Source organism: Mobula hypostoma, chromosome 5 (assembly GCF_963921235.1).
Source record: "Mobula hypostoma chromosome 5, sMobHyp1.1, whole genome shotgun sequence".
Taxonomy (NCBI): Eukaryota; Metazoa; Chordata; class Chondrichthyes; order Myliobatiformes; family Myliobatidae; genus Mobula; species Mobula hypostoma.
Genome location: NC_086101.1, coordinates 73,308,380 through 73,323,109, shown reverse-complemented (window position 1 = coordinate 73,323,109; position 14,730 = coordinate 73,308,380). Strand labels below are relative to the sequence as shown.

Sequence of the window (14,730 nt, the reverse complement as noted above, 5' to 3'; positions counted from 1 at the left end):
GAGACATCCTTGACCCTGGCACCCGGGAGGCAACAAACCATCCTGGATTCTCTGTCACGACCACAGAACCTCCTATCTGTACCTCTAACTATCGAGTCCCCTATCACTACCACTCTCCTCTTTTTCCACCTTCCCTTCTGCACTGCAGAGCCAGACTCAGTGCCAGAGATCCGGCTACTGCAGCTTGTCCCAGGTAAGTCATCCCCCCCAACAGTATCCAATGCGGTATACTTGTTGTTGAGGGGAATGGCCACAGGGGAACCCTGCTCTGCCTGCCCTTTCCTCTTCCGTCGCCTGACAGTGACCCAATTTCCTGTCCTCTGCTCCTTTGGCATAACTACCTCCCTGTAGCTACTATCTATAATCTCCTCATTCTCCCGAATGATCCACAGGTCATCCAGCTCCTGCTCCAGTTCCCTAACGCGGTTTGTCAGGAGCTGCAGCTGGATGCACTTCTTGCAGGTGTCATTGTCAGGGACACCGGAGGGCTCCCTGACTTCCCACACCCTGCAAGAGGAGCATTCCAACACCCTGCCTGGCATTCTCTCTACGCTAGACAATCTGAACAAAAAACTTACCGGAACCTACCCTGTCCTCTGCCTGTTCTCACTGAAGCCTGTAGAGCCAAAGCCATCCCACTCTGACTCAGTCCACTCCGACGTTGGCCGCTACAACGATGGCCGCTGTATATGGCGGTCTGCTTTTAAACCTTGGCGCGCTACGTCACGCGCCTGCGCAGTGCAGACCCTTCTCCCCGAGCAGTGTTTAAAAAAAGACTTTTTCTATCCGATTTCTTCACTCCCTTCTTCAGCTGCTTGCTTCGACTGAATCTAGTTTAAAGCCTCCCCAATAGCACTACAGTCTATGTAAAGTTATTGATTTAATTAGTTTTGACTGCCGTGTGCAGAACTGAGACTTTTACTCCACCCGTTTGTAGAAGTGTTTCCCAATTTCACCTCTTAAATTTGCCAGCTCGCTCTGACTCTGTGGGGACATTGGCCACAAGCCTACATTTCTTTCAGGATTTATCTCTGTAACCAGTGAGAGTATAGTAGCATGTTAGTTAAGTTTTAGGACAAGTATCCAAAAGTCTGGACTATTCATTTAGTAATAATGAGTTAACGTTTCACCACAGTATTTGTGAAGTTTAAATTCAGCTAATAAAATCTGGAATTGGGAGATAGTATCAGTAATCATAAACACTGGAGATGCTGGAATCCAGAGCAGCACACATGCTGAAGGAACTAGACAGTTCAGGCAGTAATGGTTCTTTTTTTGTACCCTTCATTGTGAAGAGTCTCAGCCCAAAATATCAACTGTTGATTCCTCTCCATTGATGCTGCCTGACCTGCTGAGATCCTCCATTATTTTGTGTGTATGTTGGTCAGTAATCATGAAATTGTCACTATGAGCTATGTCAGTCATGAGCAGTTTCCATTTCCAGATCTGGTTTGGCCTAAATGTGACCTTAGACCCACAGTAAGGTTGACCCTTCTTCCCCTTTGCCATCAGATTTCTGACTGGACATTGAACCCTTGAACACTACCTCACTAATGTATTGGTGCTGCTTCATGCACCCATGCTGGGCTTGTCAATTTTACCAACTTCGCCTCTAACCTCCACCCTGCCCTTAAATTCAATTGGTCCATCTCTGACAATGTCCTCTACTTTCTTGATCTCTCTCTGTCTCCATCTCTGGAGACAAGCTGTCAACTAACATTTTTTATAAACCTACTGATTCCCATGGTTATCTTAATGATACCTCTTTCCAACCTATCTCCTGCAGAAATGCTATTCCCTTTTCTCAAATTTCTTCACCTCCACCGCATCTGTTTCCAGGATGTGGCTTTCTGTTCCAGGACATCAGAATGTCCTCGTCCTTTAAAGAACAAGGTTCCCTCCCTCCACTATTGGTGCTGCCCTTACCTGCATCTTCTCTGTTTCTCGTACATCTGCACTCACCCCATCTTCTCACTGCCTTAACAGTGATGGAGTTCCTCTTTTCCTTACCTACTACCCCATTATTCTCTGCAACTTCTGCCATTGCCAAAAGGATTCTAACACTAAACATATCTTTTTACCTACCCGCCCCCCACTTTCCACAGGGATAATGCCCTTTATGATTGCCTTGTCCATTTGCTCCTCCCCACTAATCTCCTTCCTCACCCTTAACCCTGCAAGCAGCCTAAATACTACACTTGCCCATACACCTTCCTCACCTCGAACAGTCCTTCCAAGTGAGGCAAAACTTCACCTGTGAATCTGTTGGAGTCATCTATTGTGCTTGATGCTCCTGATGCAGCCTCCTCTACATTGTAAATTGCACTTTGTCGAGCACCTTCGCTGCATCCGCCGCAAGTGGATCTTCCCGGTAACCAAATGTTTTAATTCTGATTTCCATTCCTGTTCCACCATGTAGTCCACGGCCTCCTCACGTGCCAAGATGAGGCCACACTCTGGGTGGAGGAACTGTTTCTTTTATTCCATCTACGAAGCCTCTAACCTGATGGCATAAATATTGATTTCTCCCCTCCCCTATTCCTCTATTTCCCCCTCTCATCTGCCTATTGACTCCTCCTCCCTCCCCTTCTCCTATGGTCCACTCTTCTCTCCTATCAGATTCCTTCCTCTCCACCCCTTTATCTTTCCCACCCACCTGGCTTTACCCATCATCTACCAGCTAGCCGCCTCTTCCTCCCCCACCCCCCACCTTTTTATTCTGGCATCTTCCCCCTTCCTTCTCAGTTCTGAAGAAAGGTCTTGGCCTGAAATGTCGGCTGTTTATTCATTTCCAGAGATGCTGCCTAACCTGCTGAGTTCCTCCAGCATTTTGTGTGTGTTGTTGTTTTTATTCTTGTTGCACTATTTAATTTAACTTTTTAAATATACTTTCTGTGACAGTTTTTTATGATTATGTGTAGCAATGTGCTGCTGCCACAGAACAACAAAATGTGCCGATGATATTAAATTTATTGTGATTGTGATCCCCTCATCTCAGGGAATCTGGGGATGGGTGATAATGTTGGCATTATCAGTGACACATGCATTCTGTGAATGAATTATAAAAACCTGGATTGGAGTTCAACGCCTTCTTGTACAAGACGTTATGGTATAAAGCTGTTAATTTATTTGGCCAGAAGGTAGGAGTGATGGCCGTAGGTGCTGCTAAGCCTGCATTGCTCCCTGTTACTGCAGACATCCCACCTCTCCCGGAAGTTCCGGGAGTCTCCCGCATATTAATAGTGGCTCCCTGATGCCAGCAAATTATATACAATATCCCGGAAATCAAGTCTTTTGAGAGTGAGGGTGAGAGAGAGAAAGAGATCCAAACAAAGAAAATATAAAACGTACGTCACCCCAAACTACCCTAAGGTGTACTCCTGCCTAATAGGGGTCAAAAATAATGATAGTGTTGCTCGCTGCACTGTTTGCAACAGTGACTTTTCTATTGCCCATGATGGGTAAAGACTGTAAAAGATATGTTGAGGTGAGTTTAACAGGTGTCATTTGTTCATTAGCATAGCTAACGTTATTTAAACTAGCTGGCTCGCTGCTACCTCTCCCGGAAGTTCCGGGAGTCTCCCGCAAACTGATGGTGCTACCTCCCTGAAATGAGTTTTTGCAGGGTGGGATGTCTGGTTACCGTGGGTGTAGTGAGGACCTACAAGTACCTGGGGGTGCACCTGGATGACAGACTTGAGTGGAGCACCAACACGCAGGCTGTGTACAAGAAAGGCCAGAGTTGCCTTTACTTCCTGAGGAGACTGAGGTCCTTTGCAGTATGTAGGCCTCTCCGTCACATATTCTACTAGTCTGTTCTCGCCAGTATATGGTGATATATACATACATTGGTAATAAACTTGACTTGACTGTGACATCTTTCTGTTTTTCAATATACTTAAAATGATTGATTTTCCTCTGCTTTCAAATAATTTTTCTAATTTTTAGTTTTACTACCTGAGATAAATTTTGGCATTGCCTCTGAAGAGCATACTTCTCTTCATATAGTAAGCATTGGTCATTGTATGCGAAAGCTAGTCAGATAAGCTAACAGCCTCCCTTTGACTCATTTTCTGATCAATCAGTGGTGCAGGTTCAAAGACAAATAAGGAAAAGGTTGGTGGTGGGGGAAGGGCTGACAGATGTGAAGAGATTTGGTCCTTTCAAAAGGCTTCTCTCTGAGGCTACGTCCACATTAGACTGGATAATTTTGAAAATGCCGGTTTCGAGTAAAAACGACAGGCGTCCACGCTAGGCATTTTTCAAAATATCTCTGTCCACACTAAAACAGATATTTGGGCGAATCTCCTCCTACTGGGCATGCGCAGACACATCTACAGAAAACAAGTGAAGAGGAAACGGTATAATATTTACATTTCTGCGGCGGCGTTGTGCTATTTCCATTGGTCAAAAACTAGAGTACCTACAACAACAGCGAAAGAAAGTTTCAAAAATGTCTTTGAGGAATACAAAGAAAACCTCTGCTGGAGAAAGCAGACCAGACTTCTTCGTTTAGACAGACAATGAAGTCGAGCTGTTTCTGCGAGTTACAAATGACTACAAAGTCAGCAAAGCTGTGGAGATGTTTAATTCCTAACAAGCTATTAACGTAGACAATAAAGTAAACAACACACGCATGAAGCCATCCTCTACCCAAGATCAACATTATCAACAATTACAAAATGTTAAATGGTCAACTCAACATAGACTACCAATCCCATATCAAACCCAAACCTATTAGGAGCAGAAGAGGGCACTCAACTCAATTTGAAATACTACTTACCAAGTCAGATGTGTACACCAGTTCACTTTCCCCCCGCACAATTAAAGCATGGAATAATCTTAATCCTAACACAGTCACACAACCAAACCCAATTAAATTTAAGGCAATTTTTCTTCTTCAAAAATCTCCTTCTTAAACCCGCCCTCCGCCACCTCCAGTTTAAATTCCATGCAGAATATTTTGGAGGATCAAGAACCAAGAACCAAGAGAGTGGAATCTTCTGCCACCAGACCTGAGCAGTATTTCTGACATTAATATTTTTAAAGATAGATTAAATCAAATCAATTTAGGGGATCTAGTAAAAAAAGCTCACTTTACAATTTAACTCTCAGGCCGTTCACACCGACTGCGCGTTATAACAGTGGTGGTCAGTCAGCAACAGTGCCGGCTTGGAGACCCCAGGGTACAGGAGAACGAGGGTACGACCACCGCAGACTGGGAGACCGGAGGGTACGGGCAGAAGAACAGAGGGTGCAAACAGAGAAACCGAGGGGACCAGCTTGAAAGCCACCTCCAATTTAAATTCCATGCGGAATATTTTGGAGGATCAAGAGCCAGGAACAACTGTCCGGCAGTGCTTGCGCAGTCCCAAGCAGAAGCAGAAAAAGCATCGTTGTTGTGGTGTTGTCATGACAACGTTTTTAAATCTCTCCTTTTCCCTGTCCACACTACAATGCGAAACAATCGTTTTCAAATTTACACACTCTGGAGAGTGTTTTTGAAAATCTCCATTTTCGGGAGATGAAGACGCCGGTTCAGTGCGGACGGAAGGTCAAAACGAAGAGAAAAAGCTTCGTTTTCAAAATTATCCGGCGTAGTGTAGATGTAGCCTGAGAGGTGCCCTTTATCTGTTGGTAGTAACACCGATGTTTTAAACTTTGCTTAAGAAACCATTAGCTGTCTGTAAAAGTGTTTTTTGAGATTTATTGCAAAAAAAAAGTCTATATGGTACCAAGAGTACAAAGTTCATCAGCTCTGACTTTGGTCCTGAATGCTTTAGGACAGGTGTCCCTAACCTTCTTTGCACCGCAGACCAGTTTAATATTGACAATATTCTTGGGGACAATATTCAATTCAATTGACTGGGGGGGGGGGGTGTTCAAGTAGGGTTAAACTCACCTCAACATGTCTTTTACAGTTAGGGTTGCCAACTTTCTCATTCCCAAATAAAGGACAAAAGTAGCAGTCAAATCCTGACAAAGGGTCCTGGCCTGAAACGTCGACTGTACCTCGTCCTGTCGATGCTGCCTGGCCAGTTGCGTTCACCAGCACTTTTTGTGTGTGTTGACGGGACACTTGTTTACCCTGAGAAAGACTACCATGACCATGACGCCTTGCGCGGGCACCTGTGTGTGCATATGTGTCGTGCGCATGCACGTACGTGCTGATTTTTTTCCACAAATCGGTTTTGGCTTAATCTTCCTGACTACACTGTACATACATTATTTTTGCTTTATACAGGCTGTGTATTTATCATTTCATTCCTGCTTTTACTATATGTTAAGAGTTATTTTAGGTTTTATATGTTATTTGGTATGATTTGGTAGGTTATTTTTTGGGTCTGGGAGCACTGAAAAATTTTTCCTATATAAATTAATGGTAATTGCTTCTTCGCTTTATGCCATTTCAGCATGAAAGGTTTCATAGGAGCGCTCTACCTTAGCGGGGGAAATACAGGGCAAGGGCGGTCTGGTATGAGACCAACCAATCTAGCCCAATATATGGGATGTCCCGGCTAATACGGGACAATTGGCAACCCTATCATCATGTTCAACAGTGTGTGACAGGGAATGAGGAAAGGTGCAGCTGACTCATATCGTTTCCTTGCGGCCCAGTAGCACATGCTTTGTGGCCCGGTGGTTGGGGACCGCTACTTTAGGATGTTCACACTGAAGGCTGTGAATTATCTGATGTTCTATGAAACCTCATGTTAAAAATGAATAATTTTCTTCTTTATTTCTAGATAATTCTGTGGTGCTCATCAAAGCATTCCAACTGATAACAATGTTGGGTGCACTATGAAAGTCAACATGATTGTTCAGCTTATGACATTTATAAGTGAATAATCTGGTTGTGGCAGGAACGTCATGTATAAGGGATTTGGCCAACCTGTATGGAGACATCTCTCCCAGACGAGCACAGCTCCTGTGGAACGGTATAAACATGGTTGTTGTGTCTGGAGGGGATATATTTATCTCTACGGTGGTCGAAGGCTAAGTGGTCTGAAGGATTTTTGGAGATACAACATTGGTAAGATATTGTGCATGTATTTGATTTTTAATTTCACTTATCCTTGTACTTATTCAACATATGTATTCATTCATAGGGTGTGGATGTTTCTAGCTAAGCTACTGATAATTATCCCCTACTGCAAGCCGAACAGAGTCGCTCACTAAGCCATCTCAAAGCACTGTTAAGAATCATAAGACCATAAGATATAGGAGCAGAAGTATGCCATTCGGCCCATCAAATTCTTCCTGTCATCCCAACTCCCCTGCCTTCTCTCCATACCCTTTGATGGCCTGGCTAATGAAGAATCTATCTCTGCCTTGGCCTCTACAGCTGCTTGTGGGAACAAATTCCACAAATTTACCACCCTCTGACTAAAGTCATTTCTCAGCATCACTGTTCTAAATGGACATCCTGAAGTCATGCCCTCTTGTCCCAGAATCCTCCACCATGGGAAATAATTTTGCCGTACCTAATCTGTTCAGGCCTTTTAACATTCGGAATGTTTCTGTGAGAATCCCCCCCCCCCCCCCCCATTCTCCTGAACTCCAGGGAATATAGCCCAAGAGCTGTTAGACGTTCCTCATACAGTAACTCTTTCATTCCTGGAATCATTCTTGTGAATCTTCTCTGAACCCTTTCCAATGTCAGTATATCCTTTCTAAATTAAGAAGCCCAAAACTGCACACACTACTCCGTGTGGTCTCACAAGTGCCTTATAGAGCCTCAACATCACATCCCTGCTCTTATATTCTATACCTCTAAAAATGAATGCCAACATTGCATTCGCCTTCTTCACCACTGATTCAACCTGGAGGTTAACCTTTAGGGTATCCTGCACAAGGACTCCCAAGCCCCTTTGCACCTCTGCATTTTGAATTCTGTCTCCATCTAAATAATAGTCGGCCCGTTTATTTCTTCCACCAAAGTGCGTGACCATACACTTTCCAACATTGTATTTTATTTGCCACTTCTTTGCCCATTCTCCTAAACAATATAGGTCTCTGCAGGCTCTCTGTTTCCTCAACACTACCCGCTCCCCCACCTATCTTTGTAGCATGGGCAAATTTAGCCACAAATCTATTAATCCCATAGTCCAAATTATTGACATACATGGTAAAAAGCAGCGGTCTCAACACAGACCCCTGTGGAACTCCACTGGTAACTGGCAGCCAGCCAGAACAGGATCCCTTTATTCCCACTCACTGGTTTCTGCCGATCAGCCAATGCTTCACCCATGCTAGTAACTCCCCTGTAATTCCATGGGCTCTTCTCTTGCTGAGCAGCTTCCTGTGCGGCACCTTCTGAAAAGCACACCGCATCCACTGCATCTCCTTTGTCTACCCTGTTTGTAATTTCCTCAAAAAATTGCAGTAGGTTAGTCAGGCAGGATTTTCCTTTCAGGAAGCCATGCTGCCTTTGGCCTATCTTGTCATGTGCCTCCAGGTACTCCGTAATCTCATCCCTAACTATCGATTCCAACAATTTCCCAACCACTGATGTCAGGCTAACAGGTCTATAGATTCCTTTCTGCTGCCTCCCACCCTTCTTAAATAGCAGAGTAACATTTGCAATTTTCCAGTCATCCAGTACAATGTCAAAATCTATCTATTCTTGAAAGATCTTTGTTAATGCCTACACAATCTCTCCAGCTACTTCCTTCAGAACCCGAGGGTGCAGAATCAGATCCAGGAGATTTATCCACCCTCAGACCATTAAGCTTCCTGAGCACCTTCTCAGTCGTAATTTTCACTGCACGTTCTTCACTTCCCTGACACTCATGAATGTCCGGTATACTGCAGATGTCTTCCACTGTGAAGACTGAGGTAATTTACGCATTCATTTCCTCTGCCATCTCTGTGTCTCTCATTACAATATCTCCAGCGTCATTTTGTATTGGTCCTATATCTACCCTCAACTCTCTTTTACTCTTTATATACTTAACAAAGCTTTTATTATCTTCTTTGATATTGGTTGCCAGCTTCCTTTCATAATTCATCTTTTCCTTCCTAATGACCTTCTTAGTTTCCTTCTGCAAGTTTTTTAAAAGCTTTCCAATCCTCTATCTTGCCACTAGCTCTGGCTTCCTTGTATACCCTCTCTTTTGCATTTACTTTGGCTCTGATTTCACTTGTCAGCCACGGTAGTGTCCTCCTTCCATTTCAAAATTTCTTCTTATTTGGAATATATCTCTCTTGCACTTCCTTCATTTTTCACAGAAACTCGAGCCATTGCTGCTCTGCTGTCCTTCCTGCTAGTGTCCGTTTCCAGTCAATTTTGGCCAGTTTCCCTCTCATGCCATTGTAATTTCCTTTATTCCACTGAAATACTGACACATTGGAATTTAGTTTCTCCTTCTCAAATTTCAAAGTGAACTCGATCATATTGTGATCACTGTTCCCTAAGGGTTCCTTAACCTTAAGCTCTCTTATCACCTCCGGATCATTGCACAACACCCAATCCAGCACAGCCAATCCCCTAGTGAGCTCGACAACAAGCTGTTCTGAAGAGCCATCCCTTAGACATTCTACAAATTCCCTCTTGCGGTCCAGTACTGGCCTGGTTTTCCCAATCCACTTTCATGTTAAAATCCCCAACAATTATCATGACATTGCCCTTCTGACATGCCTTTTCTATCTCCTGCTGTAATTTCTAATCCACATCCTGGCTGCTGTTTGGAGGTCTGTCTACAACTGCCATTAGGGTCCTTTTCCCCATGCCATTTCTTAACAAATAGAGACTCTACACCTTCCGATCCTATGTCATCCCTTTCTAATGATGTAATATTATTTTTCTATACACAGAGCCATACCACCCCCTCTGCCTACTAACCTATCTTTCCGATACACTGTATATCCTTGGATGTTCAGCATCCAATGGCAGCCATCCTTTAGCCAAGTTTCAGAGATGGTCTCAATGTCATACTTGCCAATCTGTAGCTGAATTTCAAGATTGTTCATTTTATTTCTTGTGCTGTGTGCATTCAAGTATAACACTTTCAGACCAGTATAGTGTGCATACGCTGGTCGTGCATGCAGCCTGTTACAGCCGTTCTGATCAGAATTCTTACTTTTTAACTTAAGTTATTTTTTGTATTTTTTTTTCACGATAACACGTCGAAGCTGCACCCTCTCTAACATGCTGGTAGAGAGAGTTTTATTGGGGTTTTTAGCGCTGGAAATAGTTACATCCCGATACGCGGGACAGAAGCATGGTCGCATTGTTCATACCAGGGACCAGCTGCTTGTGCTAATGCCGGCCGGTTTAGCGAGCAGAGCGGCGGACACCCCTGCTGAAATCTGGAGGGAAACACACAGAGGATGCAGAGGGGGATCACAAAGTCGAGGAAGGAGGACCGGGTCGAGACAACAGAGACTTATGGAGAAGAGGAGTTCGGTGGGTAGTAAAATGGAGGAGTTCACGGCACTAGCCAGGCGTCAGAGAACATTTCAGAAGTGCAGTGTTATGTGTGTTACTGGAACGGGGCTGCACGAGGACATACCCGATCAAAACTTCTCCATGGACGGCTTCCAGACTGTTCCGGCTGACCGGATGTGCACTGGGAGCGGTAAGCGTAAAGGAGTTGGATGCTTACTGTTCTGGTTAACAGCAGATGGTGCAATCCGGGTCATATTACGAAGGAACATGTTTGCAGACCGGATATTGAACTTTTTACTGTTGGACTTCAGCCATATTCCACCGAGATACGACACTGGGTGGCACGGGAGGTCGTTCCTGCCTGTGGTCATCGAACTTGCAGCTCCTCCCGTGGAGGGTCAGACACCCTGAGCCAATAGACTGGTCCTGGACTTATTTCCATCTGGCATAGTTTGCATTTTGTTGTTTGATTGTTTGTAGTTTTTGTATTGCTATATTCATGCTCTATTCTTGGTTGGTGCGGCTGTAACGAAACCCAATTTCCCTTGGGATCAATAAAGTATATCTATCTATCTATCTATCTATTTGTTGCTTTCTGTTTTAACTGCACCATGCCTCTATTGCCCTGTAACTCATCCCACTGACTGTGATTATGCCTCATCTCCTGTCTGTCCTTTCCATAATCTCTGTTGCACGCTATCTTTGATTTATTTCTGTTTCCCCTTCCTCAGCCCTATCACTCCGATTCCCATCCCCTTGCCAAATTAGGTTAAACCCTCCCTAACAGCTCTATTAAACCTGCCTGCTAGGATATTGGACTCCTTTGGGTTCAAGTGTAACCCATCCTTTTTGTTCAGGGCATACCTCCCCCAGAAGAGGCCCCAGTGATCCAGGAACCCAAAGCCCTGCCCCCTACACCAGTCTGTCAGCCAGGCATTAGTATGCCAGGTCATGCTATTGTTGTACTCATCAGCATGTGGCACAGGCAGCAATCCTGAGATTACTACTCTGGGGGTCCTGCTTTTCAGCTTCCTACCCAACTCCCTGAATTCTCTCTTCAGGACCTCCTCTCTTTTTCTACCTATGTCATTGGTACCAACGTGTGCCAAGATTTCTGGCTGTTCACCCTCTCCCTTCAGACTACTCGGCACCTGATCCGAGACATCCCGTACCCTGGCAGCTGGGAGGCAACACACCATGGACTATCTCTATCAGGCTGACAGAACCTCCTGTCTGTTCCCCTCACTATGGAATACCCTATGACAAGGGTCCCCAACCTTTTTTGTGCCGCAGACCAGTTTAATATTGATAATATTCTTGCAGACTGGCAGATGGGGTGGGGGTGGGGTGAAACTCACTTCAACATGTCTTTTACAGTTAGGGTTGCTAACTTTCTCACACTCAAATAAGGGACAAAAGTAGCAGTCAAATCCTGGGACACTTGTGTTTACCCCAAGAAAGACTACCATGACCATGAAGCCTTGCGCGGACACCTGCGTGCCCATGCGCGTACGTGCTGATTTTTTTCCACAAATTGGTTTTGGCTTAATCTTCCCCACTATACTGTACATACATCACTTCTAGTTTATATAGGCTGTGTATTCATCATATCATTCCTGCTTTTACTATATGTTAGTGTTATTTTAGGTTTTATGTGTTATTTGGTATGATTTGGTAGGTTTTTTTTGGGTCTGGGAGCGCTGAAAAATTTTTCCCATATAAATTAATGGTAATTGCTTCTTCGCTTTATGCCATTTCGGCACGAAAGGTTTCATAGGAACGCTCTACCTTAGTGGGGGAAATACAGGACAAGGGAGGTCCCGTATGGGACAAACCAATTTAGCCCGATATACGGGATGTCCCGGCAAATACGGGACAGTTGGCAACCCTATGTTCAAGTTCAACAGTGCATGACAGGGAATGAGGAAAGGTGCAGCTGACTCGTATCGTTTCCTCCCGGCCCGGTAGCACATGCTTTACAGCCCGGTGGTTGGAGACTGCTGCCCTATGACTACCGCATTCCTCATCTTTCTCTTTCCCTTCTGCAGCAGGGAACCAGACTCCGTGCCAGAGACCCAATGGCTGTGGTCATCCCCCTCAACTGCATCCAAAACGGGATGATGATTACTGAGGGGGATGGCCACGGGGTGCTCTCTACTATCTGAGCTCTTCCCTGACAGCCACCCACTTATCTAACTCCTGCAGCCTCGGGGTGACTAACTCCCTGTAGCTCCTATCTATCTCCTCTTCACTTTCCCTAATAAGCTGTAGGGAATTTCAGCAATTTTGGTAGATTATTCGGGAGGCAATTTGTCCATTTAGGTGGCTTGATTGTGGAAGGTATGATGAAATAGGTTGGGATTTAAAAAGCAGCAATCAGTGAAGCTTTGAGTTAGCAGGACTTGAGAGACAGGGTTATTGGGAGAGGTTTTGCAGCAAGGACTTTTATTCCTTGGAGCATGGGAGTCTGAGGATTAACGTTATAGAGGTGTACAAAATCATGAAGGGCATAGATAGGGTTCAAAATACATTTATTATCAAAGTATGTATACATTATAGAACCTTGAGATTCAGCTCCTTAAAGGCAGCCACAAGACAAGAAACTCAAAAGAACCCACTTATATAAAAAAAAAAGACCGACAGGCAGAAAGAAGGGGGAAAAAAAACAAATTGCGCAAAGAACAAAAGTAAGGAAATAGCATTTTGAATGAAAGTGAGCGCTCGGGACACGATGTCCAGAGCAGGCCCTCGCCCTCAGCCTCAATGCGGCGAAGAGCAGAGTAAGCATCTCAGAGCTACGAACAGGCCTAGTCTAGCCTGGCCTGGCCTGGCCTGACCCTCGCCTCTGATCCTGATACCCTGCCTTTCAAATCCACAGACTTTTTCCACGGAAAGGGAAAATAACTAGAGGGCACAGGTTGAAGGTGAAAGGGGAAAGATTTAAAAATAAATCCTGACAGGCATTTCATTGATGTCGATGGTGGTGACTGTATGGAATGAGCTTCCAGAAGAAGTGGTTGAGACAAGGACAAAAATAATATTAATAAGACACAGGGAAGGTTTTGAGGACTCTGTGCCAAACATGGGCAGATGCAACTAACATATGGGCATCTTGATCAGAATGGTCAATTGGAGCCCCAATTCCCTCTTTCCATGCTGTCATATTTGATGACCATCAGAATGATCTTAACTCTGCTGATTTGCTGTGGAACATGTTGTTTTGGTACACCAGTTACAGGCTTTTTGTATCTCTATGTCAGGCACACTACACTTATATGACAACAAGAAGAGAAGCCGTCTAATTACTATGAGCTAGTATGGTTAATTGTTCCTAAGTAATGGCCACCATTTTGCTAAACAAATTACTAACATAGAAAGTAAGAAAATAGGTGCAGGAGTAGGCCATTTGGCCCTTCGAGCCTGCACTGCCATTCAGTATGATCATGGCTGATCATCCAACTCGGAACCCTGTACCAGCCTTCTCTCCATACCCCCGATCCCTTTAGCCACAAGGGCCATATCTAACTCCCTCTTAAACATAGCCAATGAACTGGCCTCAACTGTTTCCTGTGGCAGAGAATTCCACAGATTCACCACTCTCTGTGTGAAGAAGTTTTTCCTAATCTCAGTCCTAAAAGGCTTCCCCTTTATCCTCAAACTGTGACCCCTCGTTCTGGACTTCTCCAACATCGGGAACAATCTTCCTGCATCTAGCCTGTCCAATCCCTTTAGGATTTTATATGTTTCAATAAGATCCCCCCTCAATCTTCTAAACATCAGAGAGTATAAGCCTAGTCGATCCAGTCTTTCATCATATGAAAGTCCTGCCATCCCAGGAATCAATCTGGTGAACCTTCTTTGTACTCCCTCTATGGCAAGAATGTCTTTCCTCAGATTAGGGGATCAAAACTGCACACGATACTCCAGGTGTGGCCTTGTACAACTGCAGTAGTACCTCTCTGCTCCTGTACTCGAATCCTCTTGCTATGAATGCCAGCATACCATTCGCCTTTTTCACCGCCTGCTGTACCTGCATGGCCACTTTCAATGACTGGTGTGTAATGACACCCAGGTCTCGTTGCACCTCCCCTTCTCCTAATCGGCCACCATTCAGATAATAATCTGTTTTCCTGTTTTTGCTACCAAAGAGGATAACCTCACATTTATCCACATTAAACTGCATCTGCCATGAATTTGCCCACTCATCTAACATAACATGAATCAGAATCGGAATCCGAATTACAGGAGAATCAGAATCGGGTTTAATATCACCGCCATATATTGTGAAATTTTTTAACTTTATGGCAACAGTAAAATGCAATATAATAAACATAGAAAAA

General features: G+C 44.4%; 1 protein-coding gene across 5 annotated transcripts in view; it reads left to right on the top strand.

The window, feature by feature from the left end:
- si:dkey-3d4.3 (ras guanine nucleotide exchange factor F) overlaps positions 1–14,730 on the top strand; it is a 180,430-nt gene that overhangs the window by 28,574 nt on the left and 137,126 nt on the right. For 4 of the 5 annotated variants that reach the window (XR_010018039.1, XM_063048544.1, XM_063048545.1 and 1 more), the window contains exon 2: positions 6,747–7,033. The exons of the other annotated variant lie outside the window; for it this stretch is intronic. Coding sequence is in view for 3 of the 4 variants with exons in the window: in XM_063048544.1 (XP_062904614.1) it covers positions 6,871–7,033 (163 nt within the window). In the remaining variant the exon portion in view is untranslated. The remainder of the gene's footprint in view (positions 1–6,746; positions 7,034–14,730) is intronic. 5 annotated transcript variants of the gene reach the window in all.